A 22,074-nucleotide genomic window follows, 5' to 3' on the forward strand; every position below is an offset into this window, starting at 1 on the left:
TCTAATATAAGGTTGATTATAAATTCCTTCTGGACAAGACTCACAGTGTGAAGCATGTTTTTATAGCTCCTTATGAATCCCTGCAAGAGTGATCTCAGTCTGCTGGCTACCACAGAGCATTTAACTCTACTACTACTAATAGCTGGAAAGTACATATATCCAGTAAATCAAAAATTGGTGACCATAATTTCCATGCTTTAAAATCCAGTACCTTGTGCCTTTCACTGGATTATTGTTGCATGGTTCCCAATGACCAGATCCAACTACGCTTGACTCAATATAGTACCCAACCAGCTCCTTGGCATCTGGGGGCTCTGTCCAAGTGACAACAACTGAGGTATCTGTGTTCCTAGTTGGCATAATACGGCCAGGAGGTTTGGGAATATCTGTGGGAGAGAAACAGAAATAAATTATTGACCAAGTCAAAACTGACAAATAAAATAAGGATGACACTCTATTATTCACTATATTAGCATGACCAATACAGATTTAACTCTCAAAAAACTCCTCTGATTTAAATTATCTGGCACTACAGGACCGGATCAGTAGGTTCAAGCCTTTGGAGGTGAGATTCCTCACTTCTCCATTGTCTGTGATTCAGAGCATTCCCTTCAAATTAGAAATAGTTTATTCCCTTGTGATGAACATCTGCACCAGAGATGTGCTTTGGAGCTTTCTAAAAGGAAAGATGTGTTACACGCACATTTAAGATTTTGTGCAGTCCCCAGAAAAAGTCAGAAACCAATGCCCCTGTTAAGTGGCAAAATGCATCTAACGTGTTTTTCAAGAAGAGATGTTTTACTCTCCTTAAAGAATGTAGTTCATGTGCATCTAAATGCTCAACCAATATGCAGTAAACAGAGACAATCTGCGAATTGGATTGAAATCTGCATTGCTGTTTGGAAACAAATTGATAATGTAGGTGCGGCTGCTGATGCTTTACTGTGGTGAAGACCTTGGCTTCTCTTCTGGTGGAAATAGTCTCTGCATTCATGTAAGTATTAAATTCTCCACTTCTGTTTAGTTTGGCAAACAAGGAAGGTTAAACTCTGCTGATGTCTGGGCTTATTTTCAGTAAAGACTCTAATTAAAACAAAACATTTATGTACTTCCTTGAGTTTTCACTATTTGCAACGTTTCCAGTTCTTGGCATTGCTATTTGCAGCTTAGTTTGCATCTGTTGTTTGTCTGTACATTAAAGATTCGACAATCCAAATCAAAATTCTTTTAGCTAAAAGGAACAAATCACTGACTACTTTTCATACTTGAATTATTTACTGGGCAGCTATCTGCCTTTAGAAAAAAAAATTACATCATAAAGTGAAGAGATACAACAGAGGTAATTTAGTACATATGACCACACACTTACCAAGTTTGTCGTCCACTACAGTGGCTTCAGTTGCTTCTGAAGGTTCACCGATTCCAGCAGAATTGCAACAGCGAACTCGGAAGCAGTAGGATTTGCCTTCAGCCAAATCAAAAACTGCAAAGCGAGGAGACTTCACAGGGATCTCAGTGTTCACCCTTTGCCAGTCCTCTGTGCCAGCAACACACTGCAATCAAACCCAGAAACCGTGTTTGGAACAAAACTCTCCAAAAACTGAGCATCCAATACGACAAGACTTTCTACCCAGACACCAAATGCATGTCTGCTATGGAGAACAGCGAGTCACGTTCCTCTTCTGGGCCTTTGCACAGAATGAGCCTGTTTCAAAGCTTATGAATCTGCCAGATGTCCACCTACTTCAGAAAATATACACTAAAGCTTACTGGTTCTAATATATCAAAGCTAAACTTCTCTCTGCTGCAAGGAAGTGGAGAGGATGACCTAGTTATTAAGCGCATCCAGTTCTGGACCACTTTCAAAATAAGTTCTGCAGACATTCAACATCATCCAAAGAACAAAACTCTACAAAACATTACTACATTGCTTTTAGATGCTCTTGTGTCGCTCTTAATGCTTTTGGGGTGGCTTCCAGAATTAATCAGGATGTGACTTTGGTTTTCCAGAAAAAAAAATTAACATGTGCAATTAATTTGTGAATCGTTTTTATTTCCATGGCTAGAAGCTCTACATACCATGGTCACTTATACCATTAATATTAGTGATTATTTTTTGCCTGTGGTTTACATTAAGGATGATTTCAAGTAATGGTTCTGGTTTCTGAGGGATTTCAAATTCTCAGAAGAATGTCATCTGACTATGTGACAGTGCTTAGTACTCAGCATGCATAGGTTATTAAAAAGCTTTCTTATATGGAAACTCAAAATTCATATATTCGTCCTCTCTGAGTTTGTTGCTAAGTGAAGCTCATTTATTTAGACCAGATTTTCTAAGAGACAAGAAAAACACATAATGGGAAGATATTTATGTCTCCTGTGATGACACCTCTAGACTGAAAGGCAAAAGCATTAATAAAAAAGTTTCTCAGCCATGAGATACAAGTAGAAAGGGTGATGGCGTGAAGAATTTTCTAGGTCAGCAGCCATGCAAAAACATGTCAGAAAAGCACAACATTGAAATTAAAACTGATTCTGTTCTAGAAAAGGAATTTTGTCATCTTTGTTGAGTTGGTGAAGCAAATGGAAAGTTAATGTAGACGATAAATATGAAAAGGCAGCAGGAGAAGAAAGTGCTAATGCCAAGAAACTCTTGCAGAATGTCTCCATCCAAAATGTTAATCGTCTGTCTCACCCTCACCATACAAGCCTAATTTATAGATATTTTATTTTATATACACGCGTATATATTAAAATATGCATATATCATATATATGATATATATATATATTTTTTATATTATAAACATGTAACTTTGCCCTGTGCTTTCTCATTACAGAGGGTATTTGTCAGCCTGGCTACTCCAGGGTAGATCAATGACGCTATTCATAAAATGTGCGTGGCACGTTCTGCAACTACTTTCCCATTTCCTGTCTTTCTCTTCTTCTTAGCTTATCTTCACCTACGGTAACAGTTACCTTGGCGAAGTTCTAGTCCTGGCCCTAGTTTGAAAGTCTCAGGATATGAAATTTAACAAGAAGTCCAGAAGAGATGGCATAACAAATTGAAAGATTGCCACAACATGATTCTAATTTTGTGCAATTTTACCTTTTCTACAAAGTACATGATACCCTCATGACCCCGCTGCCCAGGAGGTTTCCAGCTAAGAACAACATAATTCTTGGTGGCTTCAATAACCTGGAGGTCTGTAGGTGGACCAGGAACAACACCCTCTGAAGAACAGGGGAGAAGAACAGGAAAATTAATTAGGATTGAATTCCTTCATATTTGTATTAGAATTAGTGCTATAATTAAAATATAGATGGTGTATTAATATATCTTGGCACCTGATATTTTTTTTTAAATACAGAGTTAAAAGTCTTCTAAATATTGATCTTAAATGTCCTTCCTTTAACTCTAAGTATGATTATTTGTCAGGTCCTGAATAACGAAACCTCACCTCGACAACCAAGTTGTGCGTTATTCAGGGTTGAGTGACTCTCAGAACAATGAACTTTGGATGTATGCCAAAGTCCACTAAACTCACTGGGAATTTTCCTAATTGGTCAGCCAGCTTCACATTAGACAATTAGGCAAAAAGGCTGGGTTTACCTGCAGGTTCTTCCTCAGTGACAATAATCTGTCCAGTCCAGGGAGCAGAAGGGTGACCTGAAACAAATGCCAGAGGTATCATGGAAATGGGAGATTTTGGCAACTTTTGAAAAAATGATAAAACCAACTCTTTTGTGGTTCAAAACTAACATTGGCAAGATTCATGTGAGCTCAATTTTTGGTTATTGCTGTGACTGCTGCTAGTTACCCAAGCTAGATGTAGACTTACCAGCTCGAATATTGAGAGCAACTCAGGAATCAATGCAGCTAGAGAATTTAATCCACTGAAACATCTATTCCTTCCTGACATGTCACTGAAGTCACCTAGGTGACAAGCAGAGGTATTTGGCTCACGAGGCTCTTCATTTTCAAACAATTAACTTCAACTTTATTTTTCATACTCCATTCATTTGTTTTAACAGCTCACTCATTAAAGGAACAGCCACATTCCTACAAGCTGCTCTTTGTCTCTTTTTAGCCACTTTCCTTCACATTACTAGCTTTCAAATCATAGGTCACAGTCACACACAGGAACAGCTCAGCCTGACTCAACTTATCCACCTGATATTATTTGGGTGGCTCTCAGCACCTCTCTGAATTCATATTATTGCAGTTACGCATTCAGCTATCAGCCAGGCCAACGCACTTTCAGAGATAATTTTTGCAAGTGCTGTTCTTCACCTCCACCATGCTTCACCGCGTGTTGGCTCATCTGTTTTGGAGATGTGAGCAGAGAGGGAGCAGGTGGAGAGTAAAGACAATCATGAGGTATGGGAGGAGGAGGTATAATGTGAACAGGCCACCCAGACCAGATTTCATCTCCTGAGGCAGCTTCCATGTTTCCTGATGAGATGAAGAGGCCTTCTCCAGACTTCAGATTTCACATCTACCTGATCACGATGTTTCCTGGTAGTGCCAAACCTCCTTCCTCTGGTCTTTTGTTTTTAGTTTGCATAGGAATCTTGATCATCTAACTGCAGTCTGTCGCTTGCAGTATTATATACTGTAAGACATATGAGCTGGGACTGTGGGAACCCTGTAGCTTTGCATACAATACTCCTTCACATTGGACCATTTTAGAGAGTAAAAATATCAGAAACAAGTAGAAGTAACTGGATTTCAGGCATATGATTTTGGCATGTGGGTAGAGAGGTAGATTTGGAAGCAAAATGTCTGGGACTTTGCCAGGCCACAGGAGAAATATCCCTGGCTTGTAAAATGTTAACTTTGAAGCAGAGAGCTTGAGATGTGTTGGGCTACCCTGGTATCGTGCTGATGTTACTGCAAGACTTTGATCGTCACATGAGCACAGAATCAGCCACCCTTGTCTGTGGCTGAGAGAGAGGCTATTCATGGGATCTGTTCAGCTGTTTTGTTGGCCAAACAAAAGCAAATCTCTTCAGGCAACTAGCTCTCCCATGGCTTTTCCCCCCTTCCTGCGAGTACAGAGCGTACCACCACAGCCAGCCAGAACCTTTACAGCAGAGAGAGCACTCTGTGCAAAGAGCACTGAGATGATTTCTTCCTGGCAAAGCTGTCTCCAAAGAATATTTTGGTTTTGCATTGCTCCCTCTAGTGGGATTTCAAAGGCTTATGAGTAGATAGTCATAATGTGAGTTTTTTTCTTTTAACAAGTTGTGACTGCTTAAACTTCTCAGGCAACCTGCAAAAAGCACATCTTACTTCTAAGCCTGGCTCTGTCAGCAGGATCCAGAGCAGCCACAGGCTCTGACACCCGGGACGGTAGGCTGATGCCAGCTTTGTTCACAGCTCGGACTCGGAAAATGTAGGAACGGCCTTCAATCAAACCAGTGACAGGAAAACGAGCAAACTTCACGGGAGTCTCATTGCACTGGGTCCAGTGGGTGGTGCCAACCTCACACCTGAAAAATGCAAACAGTAGGAGCGGTGCTGGTAAGGGAAAATCACAAACTTGGGGCACCCATCCCCCTTCGCAGCTTCACCACATGTTTAGGTTCATTGGCTGGTCCATACTAGTTTCCTCAGCAGCGTTATGTACTGGTGACATCAAAGCAGCTGCACCGAGGAGTTAGGGCTCATGTACCAGTGGAGCATGCACTAAATCCCTTGCAGCTGCACTTCTTTCCTAAGCTGAGGAAGGGACATAAGCAGAATCACTTCACTGTTTAAATCCTCCAAAGTATGCTTAGAGAGTGTCAGCTCCACCATACTCTAAGGGACATGGAATACATGTATCTTTTGCAGTTGCCAGAAGGCAACTAGTTTGTCTTTCATGCACAGTGCTCCCCTGGCCCTGCAAAATGAAGGGCTTCATGGGCTGTGGAGACCTCCGTTGAGACTCCTGTGACCAGCCCAGCACACAGATGGGTTAAAGTTGGGCACTTGGCCACACCCTGCTTTGAACACCTCTGGAGCTTCCAAGGGAGCCTAGAGCACGGTGGCTGCAGCCGCTGTGATAACAGGACCTGGTGTTGTGGCATTGGTCCTACTGCTGCAGAGCCTCACACCTGGCAGGAGGCTGGTTTCTGGCAGAAGGAAGAGATAACCAGCAGCAGGGAGGGATCAAAGTGGCTTTGTTCTCAAGGAGCCAGGAGCAGCCTGTGAGGATGGCTTCCCAGTATCCAGCAACATGAACTTGCAGCTTGGGAAAGACTTTTTATTGCTGATGATATATCTGTCAAAGCAAGTGTTACAGTGCCTACCCAGATTTCCTGGCACACGCAAGCGACTCTTTTCTGGGAATTGTTACTGTCTTGCTGAGGGCAGTTTTGTGGTTCTGGTTTCTGCTTGGGGCAAAGGATGTCCGAGCTTTGCCTTGGGTTTTACCACAGACTGATCCTGCTGCTGCAGGCGACCTGCTCGCTCTATAGGGCAGTTAGGGGCTGAATATTTGGGTGCCTAAATAACTTTGGTGAGATCGAATACTGGAGAGCAGTAACATAACTTTGAATTTAGGAGTTAAGGTAGAATAAAGGAGAGGAACATAAAAGAAAAAGCAAAATGCCATTTTTCTTGCAGTTACTCTGGGTGCTAACAACCCTCAATAGCCTAATTTTAAAATGAGATATTATTTTTCAGAGTCTAGTCCTGTATTTTGTTTAGGATTTTTCAATGAATGTTAAAGAGTCGTAGCTTAGACATACCACAGCGCAGTTAGAGGAGCAACTAACCCTCATAAGTTATCAAAACAGTAAAATTCTATTTGAATTGTATGAACTGATGTTAGATTTGTTTCACAAAGCAATACCCTCTTTTTACAGATATCTACTTTATGTATAAATGATTGCATAATATAGTGGCATATTTGTTACATATATGTGTGTGTATATATATATATACACAAAATGTTTGGGGTTCTTTACATACATCAGAATAAGCCCACAGGAACTCCACATTACTAATGATGAATTCTGTTATTGTAATTCAAACAAATATTACCAGCTTTAAAGATCATTGCAAGTCTCAAAATACTGACTGAATTTCTTAAATCCCAGTTTCTGGAATCCCAACACTGTGTAACACATTCAGTTTTCATATTTTTAAAAATTATGTCTAGTTCTTATTGTTGAGTGATCTGCATGAAGTTTGTGATTCTAAGAGCTTGGAAAACAACAGCACATTAAAAAGTCCAACTTGCTTCGAAATAACACTTTTCTTTCTGATCCGTGGCAGCTATTTTAGAAAGGGGCAGGAGAGCACCAACACAGAAGGAGCCACAGCTGCCTGAGGAAGGAGCTGATCCTGCAAGCTACCAAACACTGCAAAGTCCCGAGGCCTTTCAAGTGAGGGCTGAGCTAGGCAGTGTCCTGCAGAATCCTTTTTATGTAGTTAAATTAAGCATGACGTAATTATTTCCATGAAAGTTAAATCAGGCCCAGCCAATTTAAAACAAAAAAAAGCGCAATTTTCTTCCGGGCAGCAACAAGAATAAAAATAACAACTGATCATTTTATCTCCTGCTTTTTAATGTACTTTTAGGTTTTTTCGTTAGAGTGAGCAGCAATAAGAATTCTCCAGTCCAGCATGCTCACTGACCTGTCAATGAAATATCCGAGGATGGGGTTTCCTCCATCGACAGCGGGTTGCTTCCAGGAGACAATGACATAATCTTTGTTGGCATCTAAGCACTGCACATCCAGTGGAGAACCAGGAGCTCCAGGGATTTCAGCATCAGCATCTATGAGGATGGAGACACACATTTTCAAATGTGAACCACAGTTCTTTCACAATTATTAAACTTCAAGGACTGAGCTCCATTCCTATTAAGCCAAAAAAAAAAGTTCCATTAGTGGCTTCAAAAAGTATTTGGTTTTAGATTACTAGGGTTTTTCTAGGTTTTGGGTTTCTCTTTGCCACATTTACAAATGTTACAGCATACTGGAAATGTAATTCATCTAGGCATGTTGAATAAAATTAGTAACATGCATTCTGGTTAGGTAGCTGCCATAGACATAGCCGAACTGAAAACTTGGCAGACTATCTATTTACTTGCCATTCTACTTAGGAGAAGAGGATGTTATCTTGCCTTACAGTCAGGCAATAGCTCAATCAGAAGTATTCACCCATTGGATATACAACACTGAATTAAATACCTTATCTCCACACATAGTCCTTCATTGTTTGTTTTTGGTTAGCTATGAACTGCCAAGGTATCAAAACCTTTTGAAGTTGATGTTATCATTGTGAAATATAACCTTCATAAGGATGAGCATATTGTTCCTTTCAAGTGTTTATCACAAATCTGGGACTGCTGGTGTCAAAGGGCCTTGACTCAAGATATATCCAAAAGCTGATGCTAATCTAAAGCTTTAAAAACCAGAGCACAGTGCTAGGCATTGGGGAATTTGACTGTTTACACTGTCAGAGTCTAATTTGTGAGATGGGGTAATTTTCAGGTAGAGAAAAAGTAACTTTTGCAGGAAGATCGTATGAAAGACTTTCACAGAAGAGAAGTTGTTTCCGCTGCAGAATAACATCAATTTGTACAACTGCATGTAGCATTTTTCAAGCCCTATTGTGACCTACTTCAAAAGAAGACCTGACTTAAGCAAGAAAGATGTATATACCTGAAGAAAAAAATTAGTTTTCTAATAAATATTATTCGTATATTGCATCTAAATCTCAGATTTCTTAAAAAGGTTCGATGGTTCAAGTATTACAATATACAGTAATCCCTATTTTTTATGCTTTTGGCTTTCAGTATTTAATGTGCTTCATTAAGTAAAACAGTGGACTTCAGGAAAAAAACCCACACTTAAAGCCATGTCTTCTTTTATAGGCAGAGTAGCATCACATGGAGCTTTTGAAGGTGCACCAAAGTTACCGAGTCCAGGTTCTAATTAGTTACCTTGATGCATATTTTAAAAACATTAACATACAGAGTGTGCAATAAGAATGTTAAGAGTAATAATAATACATCTTCAGAGATCTTCCTATGAAAGGTTTTAATTGTCCATATTTACCACTTGAAGGAACATGAGAACCACAGTTTCTTTCCAAGAGACTGGGAAATAGCTGGCACAACCAGCATTGCTGCTCCTAATCTTCTCTGGGAGGTTAGGATTTCATCCTCGATGGCTTGCTGACAAATGCTGACCTGTAGCCATGACAAAAAGTCACACACGCCCTCTACGCCTGCCTAAAGACTTAATGTTACGTGACTGATTAGTGCATTGCTCACTCCCGTCGATACACAGGGATTTCTGTGCGTGACACAGAAAGACAACTGCTTATGTTTAATCACCACAGCCAGCCATTTAGAGCAAATTTGTTTACAGTTTAGGAGGAGCAGTGAGGAATATACTAGCCGACTGAGACTGTGGGGACCATTTAAGTAGGAATGTAGACTATAATTAATATAATTAAAATTTGGCAAACACACTGATTGACTTGCAAGATACTCTGGTGAAAGGGGTAGTGGGTTCATAGTCAGGCCATAGTCTAGTAACCTGCGTTACTAGATGTAACAGGAATGAGTGTGATCATTTATTTATATGGCAGCACAATTTAAAATAAAGCAAGAAAGACAAGTCTTATTTCTTGTCACAGATGCTCATTTCAGTGGACTTTTTTCAGGTGATGAAAACATCTGCTTCAGTCATATTTTCTGAGCAGGCTGTTATCTCAAACAGCTCTGCTGGACTTGGCAACACAGTGCCATTCTGGGCACGGTCTCAGAGCCAAGAATTTCCAGAGGCTTTTGAATTAGCATTACACACTTCAGCTGCTTTTAGCAGCTGGGACAGATATAGAATCAGCACACAACCTAATAGCCATGGCTCCTTTTAAAGAAATATTTCTCTAACAGAAATTCAAAGAAGTTTTGCATGGTACAAGCAAACAACAGCCAGAGAAACTACATTTTAATTCTACATTTTGCTGCTTTACTTTAGAGAATCACAGAATGGTTGAGATTGGCAGACAACTCCAGTTATCACCTAGTCAGACATCCAGCTCAAAGCAGGGTCAGATAGAGTTGGTTGCCCAGGATTGTGTCCAGGTATCCTTTTCCAGTGTTCAGCCACCCTTGATGAACATTTTCTTATGTTTAAATGAGCTTTCCTGTATCTCAATTTGTGCCCATTGCCTCTTGTCACCTCCTCAACCTGCCGGCAATATTCTTCCCAAAGCAGCCCAGGATGCCTCTGCGCTTATTTGCAACAAAGGCACCCATTCATCTTGGTGTCCGCCAGGAACCTCAGGGTCTTTTCTGAAAAGCATCTTTCCAGCCAGCGGGCTCCCAGCCTATACAGGTGCATGAGGTTATTCTTGCCCAGATGTAGATCCTTGTATTTCCCTTCCATTATATTTTTTCCTACATTGTGCATTAGAGAGAATGCCTCAAATGGTGCATAAAATCTCAGTCAAAACGATGCAGTTTAGCTAGCAGTGAGATGTTTACAAAAATACATTCTAAAGTTATTATGAAGATTTTTCTTATTTATGACATGTTCAGTATTCTTCACAGGCTGAAATTGAGAAAGAGTACTGAAGTTACATCAATACCATACATTTCCTCCTCAGAATGCCAATGGGGTTTAGAAGTCCCCTAGCATGTGACACCAAAGCATGAGATATGCATTCAGTTTTTCCAGAAATAACAATTGGAAGCTACATTGCAAGAATCAATTAATAGAAAATAATTATTCTCTTTTTATCGGGGAAAAAAAGCACCTTAAATGTCTGAGACTGATTTTGCCAGCATGTTTTCCTCATTTCTGTGCTGAGTTTCATTCACAAGACAGTATCCTACCTCGAACAAAGACATAGTTGCTGTATTCTTCATAGTATTCTCCCATCACCACTCGTAGAGTGTAAAGACCTTCGTCTTCCTTATTTGCATGATTCAGTGTTAATGAAGCATGCTCACCGCTCCAGTGCATCTGGACCCATTTGGATGGTGTAATAAGAACACCTAGAAATTAGAGAATTTCATTATGAGAAATAGCTGGATCTACCGAGGAATGGATTCCGAATACGGAGAATTGGTTGGAACGGATTGGAAATGCACGAGATCATTTTTATTATGCAGCTTTTTGTCTTTGAACATAATCAGCTAATTACAGCCAATTCTGCTCTCAAAGTGTAACTCCAGAACGCAACAGTTTTTCCATCAGCTGTCGCACAACACGTTTGTGCAAGCACCTAAGAAATGTCTTGGCATTTAAAAACCAGTAGAAACTATGTGGGCTCTGTAGATGGGCCACACAGATGTTGGAGCTGATTGAAATGCTTCAAATTTGATTTTTTGTTAAGAAAGAAAAAATCTCTAAGAAGACATTTTCACAGTGCTTTGTCAGTTTTCTAGCTGTGGTTTCACTGCAAAATGCTAGATTTTGAAAAATTTTTAACTGAAAAAGATAAAATATTACTGTTTGGAAAGCTGAGAAAGTGATGACCAAATCATAATGTTCACATATACTGAAAAAAAGTAAAGATTTACATGAAAGAAATTTTGCTTTTTTTCTTGTCGAACATTCTCACCATTTCTGTACCATTCGATGTCTGGTTTGAAGCGCTTGATATCAGGACTGATGACAACTGTGCAGCCCAGACTCATCGTCTCACCTTCTCTCCCAAAGGCTACATCAAACTTGTCAATAAAGCTGATTTCAAACCTGGAAGCATAGCCATGCGGAGTAACACCAACTGTATAAGGTAAAAAGAAATGTGGCTGTTTACTTCTTCATTTGTGACAAGAGTAGGAAGCATAAGTACCCAATGATTATGAATACAATCTCAGGTAAAGTTTAAGGTATAAATAGAAACTATATATATTCTGTCATCATCTTCAGAGGGAGCTGCAGTGTTAAATAATCCATGCTCTTACTATCACAGAAAATCAAATATTTCTCTATTCATACAACTCTAGTTCTTACAGCTACTTCATTTTGTAAGGGAGAGGCTTCAGCAGAATTTTATTGCAGAACTTCCAAAACTTCAGATCCAGCATTTTATCATAAGGTTTGTTTTACAACTTAAAACATATCTATGACTAATGATCTGTTGAGGTCAAGCTGATCTTTAGCTTACGTGGTTCTTTTCTTCCCCTGTTGTCCTGACTTCAGTTAAAAACCTCAATTCCGTTTAGTAGTTTTTACTTTCCAGCTCAGTCTCTTCTAAAAGGCTGCACTTTCTGAAGTTGGCAGCACATTTTTGCAGACAGTGTCTGCTACTAGCAGTGATAACACCTGATCTTTAAAGTTACTGCCTGGGACTGTGATGCAGAAAGGCTCTTGCTGATACTGATTCCTATAGTGACCAAGGCCACTGCTGGCTCTTGTGTGCCACGCTGGGGGTGCCGGGTAGTAGGAGGGGTCACAAGGAAGTAAAAGGTTGCACCTCTTGGGGGTAATAGACAGGACAGGTGACCAACAAGGGTATTCCATCCCATATACGTCGTATTTACTATAAGTTGAGTGATCACGAGAGTTTCTGCCCTTCTTCCTTCTTTCCCTTTCTGCAATGGCTGGTGTCCAAGGAGGACTCCATCTGACCTCCTGCTTTTGATCCAGATCCTGAGTTCCTGAATCCAGCTCCCTGTATCCAGCTCCTGCCACTGCTGAGCCTGGGGCTTCCTTGGTGCCACCTGCTCTGCAGCATCAGTGGTGATTGCTAATGAGTGAGGAGGCATCCGGGTCGATATCAGGCTTATATATAGTTGTATATAATTCTTTATTCTTATAATTTCACTATTATTTCCATTATTGTTTCATTAAAGCTGTTCTAGTTTTTCTTCTCTAACCGGTAAGTCTCTCTGCCTCATTCTCTTTTCCTTCCCATTTGGGTGGGGGGAAGAGGGCGTTAGAGAGTGTCTGTCTGCCTTTAGTGGCCGGCCCAGTCCTAACCTGCAACACCTGTTGTAACTCCTTGTTCCATCTCAGGACAGTCATGTGTCCACTCAGCCTTCATTTCTACAAGCTAAATAAACCTTTCAGGGGTGCTCTTAATATAAAACGAGCCCTCCACTCCCCAGCCTGTTTCTGTACTTGCTCCTGAATTTATGTTTTCTGATGCTGTGTGTCCCATGTTGTGCAGTATTCCAGACAGAATATGCCTTACACTCATATTGTGTGTAATATAGAGGCTTCCACGCTTCTTTTGAAAACAGCTCAGCTGGTAAAACCTAGGGTCACATTTTCCTTATCCACAACTGCCCTACACTGGTAGCTCTCAGTCTTCCTGCAATCAACGAGAATATGCACACTGTCATTTTCCTTTCCATTCCCTTAACCAAGTGATAAATCCCAAATTATATTGGAAATATGTGGCTTTGCATTTTGTAATCTTGTTTCTATTATTTCAGAGCTTCCATATATGAATGCTAACTAGAATTTCTTTGCAGCTTATCTCTGATTGTATTTGTGCTGCTACAGCAAAAAAAATGTCCATAAGTCTCATCTGTCAAGCCTTCCATGGACAGGGCCTTTAGGGCACTTCACCCACATGGCATACATGGGTGGATTGTCTTAACACCATGGGTGTATCTATGCAATACTGTAAATCACTTCAAAAGGTAGGGTAGTCAGGTAAAAGAAACTACAATTTTCACCTTGATATAGGCAAAATATTCAAATTGGGTTGTGGCTGTTTAGAATTTTCTATGCAGTTTCACAACACATGGAATCACATAGCAGCTGACAGGAGTGATTAAGTCAACTACTCTACATAAGCGCATGCACCCTCCTGCTTTTTTTCCCAGGCAATGTTTTACATATTTGCAAAAGATGAAGTGTCTCTCTCTTTGATAGATTTTACTCCACAGCAAAGTGCAATATTAAAAGGTCGTTTCTTATAGAAGCAAATAGCCATAGACCTAAAAGGCAATGCCATTCTCCCCCGTAGGTGAGGTCAATGCCATCTGAAATTGTAGAGCTCAGACCTCCTTCCTTTTTAAAGCTACAAAATACTCTGCTTAGTCATTTGTCGTGATGTCACACCTGTAAATGGATGGTTCAAACAAATATATATTGCAACTTACAGCCCACGGGCATGGAAGCAGTTCCAGCATGCAGAAGACTTGCCTCAATATCTCCTTTGTACCCTAGATAGAAAATGAACAACTCCAGTCATTATCACCAAGAGGTAGAGGCTCTCTGTGCCATGAAAACAAAGTTGGTAATGTGCATCTTAACAAAAAAAAAAACCAAAGGAAATAAAAAAACCAAAGGAAATTAAAAAAAGGAAATAAATGAAAAAATAAATAATAAATAAATTTTAAAAAGGAAATTAAAAAAAACAGAGGAAATATTTTGCAAACGTACTCTTTACCACGAGGGAAGCATAAGCTGAAACTTCTCCTTTAACATTCATAGCAGAGGCCCGATACTGAGCAATGTCGTCAAAATCACATCTAAAATGATAGAAATGATTAGGGAGGGCACTCATTTACTCCTTGGCATAGCGCCTCCTATGTTTTTTACTAAAGAAATCCTAAGAAATCTGGGTTAAATCTATAAAGAAGTAAAAGCTTGGGAAACAGACACACTGGACTGATTGTAGACTTTAAGTTTTTCTCAGTATTGAAAATCCATTGTTTGAAATAACTGTCTCTTTTCAAGTATCACTTACAGAGTTGAAACTGAGAGTACAGCAAAAGTAGGAAAAGACTGTCTGATAATATTCATCAAAGCTATTTCTAAGTTATCTCTAATTTATTGTCTCCTATGGAGAGATGCCTAACGTGGAAGCTGTAGAAATGGTAGATATCTCAAAATGCATTCAAAGGGCACCTACCAGTATCTAAACTGTCAAATCTCGATTGTTGCTGGTTATCAGATTAGGTAATTAGGTCTCATGTTTTCAGTGTTTTTGAATGCAAAGTGACTGCAGTAATTTCCCATTTGGAGGATGACTACTGCTAAAGATCTTTCTTCTGTATAAGTGAGGACATCTCAGTTGTGTTTCTCATTTCAGTAAGAGTCAGAAACTTTGCTATATTTGAGAAATATAGCAAATGTTGAGTTAACTCACATATTTTTACCCTGAACTAGATTTTTCTCATGTTTAACTGTACTCATGCAGCAGGCAAATGGAAAAAGTAGTCACAAATGTCTCATGTTTCTGACTCAGTCATAAATAGAATAATAATCCAGATAAATTACTCATTAGACAAATTTTGTATCCTCTACTGAGGAAAACCAGAACTTATTCAACATCTAGTGGACAGCATTCAACTCAGCTGTACGAACTTGATGTCTCTTACATGCCCAGGAGGTATGTTCACATTTTGCAGGTCTCAATCCATAGGAAGATTTCATCTTAAGATATTTGTTAAATTATCTAGTATTTCCTTACGTGCTAATCTCCAGTGAGTGCAGCCCGTATCGACTTTCAATGATATACTTGCCAGGAGGAGTCTCTACATTTATGGGGACATTGTTTTTGTACCTATGGAAAAGGAAAAATCTATGTCACAAACAGAAACATATAATTATACACTTTAAAAGGTCAAGTGCTTGATGTTTGAAATAGAACATTAGTTTCTGCATGTTTTTCCGAGTCAAATGTCAGTCTAATTTCCTGGGAAGATATTACATACCTTCAGAAGCTTAACTCCTCTCTCTTCCTCTTTGACCCTCCCCAGGTGAATTTTATTTTCTAATTAAAGGGAAAAAATAGCCTTGAATGGTATGAGAATCAGTTTATATTGCCATGAACTTCCTGTTACTACTTGTAAAGGAATAGAGGAGTCACATGAGCAACATCTCAGAGTTTTTGTGAATTGCAAACAATGAAAATTCTGTATAATCCTTTGCATATTTCATCTACTTGAAAAACATGCATATTCACAAAAATGTCAGGTACAAAGTTAACATTTTTTTACTTGTGTAGCTAAGTTGACAGAAGCCTTGATGCTGTTAGAGCGGTAAAGAAAAAACGCCTTGCTGGTAAAGTGCACTGCAGCAAGGTATCTGGCAGAACCTGTGCTAACAAAAACTTCTCTGCCTTTACAGGTATACACTGTGAGTGTTTTCTGATACAGGCACATCTTCAGGTAGAAGTTTACTGTTCAAAATCCCAGTAAGTAATTTGAAGGAATAAATCAGTACTGATCAGTAATGAGCTGGCACTGCTACCATCAGAATTTATATAAACAGCTTGAGACTCATATAAGGAGTATTCAGGGGTTCATGATAAATTCTCCCCCATCAATCATTGTATAAAGAATCACTCATTAGGGGCAATACATGGTGTAAACAAGTAAACATCCTCCATAAGATACATATATATGGAAGTGGAAATATAAATTAAGATAGAGAAAAGTATCTTCATCTCTTACTTTGATGGAGATTAAATAAACCTTTCTCTTCCTAAGTCATAACAGATACCCAGCCAAAGAGCTTTGCTGCTTCATTTCCGATTTTAAATTTTAAATATCTCATGATTTTCAATCAGGAAAGGGAATTGGTCTGGTGTCAGTAGCTTGCCCCACTTCACCAACAAGTCAATAATAAGCAAATTTATTTTTACCAAGAATATTATTAGTTTAATATGTCTCAAGATGAAGCTATATCTGCAAGAAATCTAAAAATTGCCTTTCAGCACTTTCAGTCTTGAGGAATAAAAGAGTAACTCCCTAGCTACAAATACATGTGCCCAGTAATACTCTGGGATTCTTCCAAGTGCCAAAGTGAGCGAGGATCATAAACTCTAACGCTTTTCATCTTGATCTTCCGCTCAGCAAGATGTTTGTGAAAAGGGGCTCAGTGCAGGGCAATACTCTCTATTCTGAACTTCAAACAGTTGCAGAGATGCTTGACCTCATTGCAGGTCTCCTACAGCATTATCCTGACTTACAGCAAAGAATAATACATGGGTCCAGTAAGAGTAATCCACAGCTCTTCCCCTCATGGGTGTGCTGGTGCCCCCCAGACTGGGAACACCTGGGCATCTTTACACACCATGTACTGTGTCAAATACTTTAGAAAAAAGAACAATGCCATCAGTTCCTGATATTTTCCAGGGAGTCCTGTGAAACAGGATTTGACTCCATAATCTCTTTAACTTTTCTCGAAAGGGCTGAGCAACCCTTGGATCCTGTGTCTTGGGTTACAATATGTAACAAAAAATGTATAATTCTATTTTCATCTGTTGAAACCGGTTGGAAGATATTTTTATTTCTTGTAACTCCAGGGGGCAGGTGCTTTCTGTTAATGGGTAATCATGGGTTAATGATGGGGGCAGCCAGTGGGAGCTGCCCCTAGCCCAAAGCCCCAACCACCGGACCCTCGGCCCTGCCCAGGGGGTGCGGGTGGTGTTGCCGGAACAGGACCGCCACGTGGCTCGTGGAAGCGCCTGGGGGAGCTGCGGCCATTTTTCGCCTGTAGGAGGACTGGACCCGGCCCTGTCGCCACCAGACCCCTCTACGGGATCATCTCCAACGGAGCCGCATCTGCCACTCCAGGATTTAGTAGGATTTTTTCCCAAGTCAGGTCGTATTCTGACTTTGTCAGAGCTTCTGGGATTATTTGTTTATTGTTATTCTTTTCTCTGTACCATTACCTTTATAGTTTGCAATATTCTTAGTGAAGAACTGGTATTCCTATCCCCATATCTTTGTCTGAAAGCCCCATAATTTCAAAAGTATAGCAATTCGGAGGTGTGTGTGTGGCGGGGGTTTTCCTTCCCCATTCCAAGGGAGGCTTTCCCCTGTCTTCTAAACCAAGACATCCTGTTGGCAGTGAAGGTGTTTGGTAGCACGTGGTGCTGTGCATAAAAAAGCTTTAACTTCATTATCAGGCTAGTAAAAAATAATTGATTCCATTTTTGCTCATTTATGTTCATCTATGGAAAGAATAGGGCTCATGTGTTAGAAGGACCACTTGTTATTTCTGGAAATGCAGATTCCAGAGAAGCCAAGTCATTAGCTAATGTTGGCCTGCAACCTCCCACTGTCATTAAGCACTGACAGTTTACGCTTTCTGCTACTGGTTTCAAATGTCCTGGGTTTTCCACGTGCTTTTTCCAAAGGAGTCAGAAGAGCTGCATCAGATGGTAAGGTTTTCTTTAGAGGAAATTCATTAAGCTTTATGATAGTTCAGGCAGAGCATGTTAAGGTCCTCATTGCTTATACAAAGAATGACTGTTTGGAATACACGACTGACATTTCATCAGAAATGTTGAATGAAAACTGACAGATCCAGGGCAGCACTGTTCCATATCTCAGAGCAAAGACACCTGCTGAAATGACTGTGAACTGTTTTTCTTTTTCCATTAGTAGCCTGTGGCGAACTGAAATCCCTTTGGAATTCAGATGTGATGTTCGGTAAAATGATGTATTCATTTCCACCATCCACATTTAGCACTTAGATGAGAGGCCGGTTCACAGTGAGAGCAAAGGCAGACAGCTGACGGCTTGGTTTATACATGTCAGGTATTTGTGATGAGGTGAATCTCAATCAAAATGAAAATGGCCCAGCTCTCACATTTTTGGTTAGGATTCAGGTTACAGAGCTGGATTATAGCCGTCAGCATAGCTGACCATTCCTTGTGTCCAGCTGAGACCAGACCCAAACGTTTTGCCTGGAATCCTCTCTAGGAGGAATGTCAAAACAGGGCACCTGCAACCCTTACACGACGTGAGAAATACGTCCTTGCATAGCCTGGCTATTGCTTCTCGTAGTCTAAGGAGAGAGATCGAATGACTTCATGGGCATCAGCTCTGGCCTATTAATGCACTTCTTAATAGCAGTTTTTATCAAGTCCTGAGATTAAGGTTTTTAAGACCTAAATAAACACAGACACCATTGAACATTTCAAGTAATAAATTGCAAATATGAGTATTAGTTAATACCATGATATAGTAGATGTTTTCTGTTGTCTCCACAAACATAATTTCCATAGGACTTACTACTAATTAATGCTTAATGCTGAACACAGGCTTATTCCTTGTTCATTTTATAAACACATACATACATTTTACATACATATTCTAGAAGAATATTTTAATTAAATACTGAGCATCAAATCTCATTTTATGTTTGGAAAAAAGTTCTTACCTATTATCTTAACAACTTGATAGCATCTGCACAGCATGAAGCATATAAGAAAGATCAGCTCAGTAGATGGTAAGACAGTAAAGCTTCACAAGTCACTGTTACTTAAGTTAAATTAAATTCCAGTCAGGGTAAATTTTGACCTGAGAGTCAAATCAGACCTTCAGCTAAAACTAAAATATATTTTGGCGTTCTTACTGTGCAGATGTAGTCCAAAGGCAATTCAATTGAATAGAAAGTTTCCAATAGACTGCAAAGCCTTCAGAAGATTTGGATGGGCCTGGATTTATCTGCAGTCTTTGACTTCAAGTAATTATGATGTGTCTGTTATGAACACCCTGCATCAAAAGATTTCAGTTTCCTGGAGATGCAGTACAACAACTGCTCAGCAGCCAAGCAGCTAGTTCTTAATTAAAGCATGCTCTAATGCTTCAGGGACAATAAAGCCATTTGTAGACTAAACAGAAGTATTTGGAAAACATTATTTTAATGATAGTACTGATGATAAATTAAAACGCTATTTTTCCTTCATCAGCAGACAGAAATGACACATTGGATGTCTCTATGAGAAAAAAAAATAATCTGTGTATTCCTGTTGTTGTTACACAAAGTGTCATTTTGCTTTTTAATATTTTGCTTTCTTTTCATGGCTTTCATGATGACTTGAAAGGTGTTTGACAGGCTTCTGTACCTGCTTTTTTTACTGAACTTGTATCTTTCAAGAAAAAGTACCACATTCACTGCAACGACTTCAGTTATGTAGTGACTTTGAGTGCTAGAGATGCAAACTTACCATGTAACACGTGGTGCTGGCCAGCCAGCCACAGAACAATGAAATTTGACATTTTGCTTTTCCCAGACAGTGTGGGAACGAGGCTCGATAATAAACTCAGGAGCATGTAAAAGTTTATCTTGGTTCATCTTTTTGTGGAATGCCTGAGTCTCTTCTAGCTGGAAAAGAAACATTTGATTATAACCTCCAGCAGTGCAAATTATTAAGATGCAGAAAGCTTATTTTTAAGAGCATTAAAAATTTACGCAATTTTAATTTAAAATTCCAGACAGACATAGTGTGTTTTTCTCACCTGGACACGGAAAACAAAGTTTTCATCTTCAAGAAGTTCTCCTTGCAGAATAGCTGGATTTGATTTTACAGTGGGTGTTTTTTTTCCTTAAAACTATTCTGAGTAAAATAATTTCCTACCATCTCTTTTTTTAATAGAGTGAAAGGTGAAATAGGTCTGAAACTCAGATGGCTTTTGTATATTCGCTCTAATGCAAGATCATGTGTGCCTAGATCATCTCTGACCGCCTCTCAAATCTTCCCTGCTGATGGGCTCTCTCATCCTTCCAGAGTAACTTTCAATTGCTTGGCTATCCACACACCGGGAAAAAAATCCTAATATACTATAAATCTTGCTTTCTTCAAACTAAACTATTTATTTTCTGCCCTAATATTCATATATTATGAATATTATATATTATGAATATTATATATTATGAATATATATAATTATACGAATATTCATATTCATATTCTCCATATATATATGGAGAAATACAAGTCTCTTTATTAAAGTTATTAAACAAAGACAGCTTTCATAAATCTCTCAGTCTGTTATAAACTATGTAGTAACAATTTTCCTTACAATTATTGTTTCTCAGTTCTGGACAGGTTCTACTTGTCCTCAACATTCATAAAACAGTAATTACTCATTATCAGAGGTCCAACAGTCTCCAACACAATTAAATAATTACACCCTATGTTTTAATAAGATACTTTTGTTAACACACTCTAGAATGGCATTTGTTTCTGTACAATGACTGACATTAAATCTGTGACCTGTTATTAACTCCCAGCTCCTCAGTTTCCTTCTGCATGTAGTAATTTCCATCAGTTATTATCCAAGTTCACCTTCAATGTTTCTCAATTTTTGAGATGATTTTGAATTTTTACCTTGCTCTTCAAAGTGTTCCAACCTCATGTCACGAGGATATTTTATAAGCATATCACCAATTCTTCAGTTCAAAACATTAATAAATCTCCTAAAGGAAACATACTTGCACATATATTCTGTCAGCCTGGTTGTAAAATATCTGTAACTCTGCTCTGAGTATTATTTTTTCAGTAGTCGCACAATAACATCAAAGTTACCCACAATTAGAGATTCGGTTCCAGATGTCTTTGGCAATTCCCTCCCTAATTTACACCCTGTGATTAAAACACTGGGTTAAACACTTTGGACAAGCTTGTTCCCAGGCCATAAAAATTCAGAAATCAACCCATCACCTTCTTATTGCTATGATACATATATTAGCACCTTTCTTCTCTGCCCAACAAGTGCCTTATGTTCCAGGTGAGGATGCTGTACCTTCTAGCTAGGTGTGGGCATGACCCCAGCCCTGTTCCCCCTCCCTTTCTGCCAGCACAACAGAAGCATTCCTGGTGCCTTCCTCAGGCAGAACGCTTCATTTCTTATCCACCCGACACCAAGACAACAAGACCTTAAGTCATTGAAAAGATTTCCATTGAAGATACTCTGCTTTTTACTACTAATTTTGTGATTGGCCAAATTGTGTCCATCAGGGTCCTGTTGTGCGAGGCACTTCGCAAACCCCAACGCACACCCATGCTGTTTACAGCTTAGGTGTTCATTTCTACTCTTTTACCGTTTTCTTCAGGGCCATACGTTCAGCAGACTCCCGGATCGCTACTTTCCTTGATTTTTTTTCATGATGTTCCTCTTCAGAAGTTGACTTGGCCACCTTGCTGACACTAACGCCTTCGCCTGTGGCAAAAAGGTTCCTCTTGGCAACATACGCAGCACTTTCTTTAATTCTTTCTTCTTCTGTGTCTGTGATCCCACTGATACTCACTTCTCTGAAAGAATTTTTAAAAAGCAGAATCCCATTGGAAAACGCTGAGAACATACTCCATTTACAGTTTCCAGCACGTTAGCCACCTACAGTGGCCAACACTCTT

The 22,074-nt window shown here is 39.4% G+C and overlaps 1 protein-coding gene across 1 annotated transcript in view; it reads right to left on the reverse strand.

Moving 5' to 3' along the window:
• LOC104280371 (M-protein, striated muscle-like) overlaps positions 1-22,074 on the reverse strand; it is a 72,525-nt gene that overhangs the window by 35,963 nt on the left and 14,488 nt on the right. The window contains 13 exon segments of the mRNA XM_009878000.1: positions 212-386; positions 1,370-1,553; positions 3,109-3,233; positions 3,613-3,669; positions 5,296-5,495; positions 7,630-7,771; positions 10,847-11,008; positions 11,578-11,742; positions 14,075-14,137; positions 14,358-14,446; positions 15,391-15,483; positions 19,885-20,042; positions 21,762-21,972. Of these exon segments, the coding sequence (XP_009876302.1) occupies positions 212-386; positions 1,370-1,553; positions 3,109-3,233; positions 3,613-3,669; positions 5,296-5,495; positions 7,630-7,771; positions 10,847-11,008; positions 11,578-11,742; positions 14,075-14,137; positions 14,358-14,446; positions 15,391-15,483; positions 19,885-20,042; positions 21,762-21,972 (1,824 nt within the window).

Source organism: Apaloderma vittatum, unplaced genomic scaffold (genome assembly GCF_000703405.1).
Source record: "Apaloderma vittatum isolate BGI_N311 unplaced genomic scaffold, ASM70340v1 scaffold5941, whole genome shotgun sequence".
Lineage (NCBI taxonomy): Eukaryota > Metazoa > Chordata > Aves > Trogoniformes > Trogonidae > Apaloderma > Apaloderma vittatum.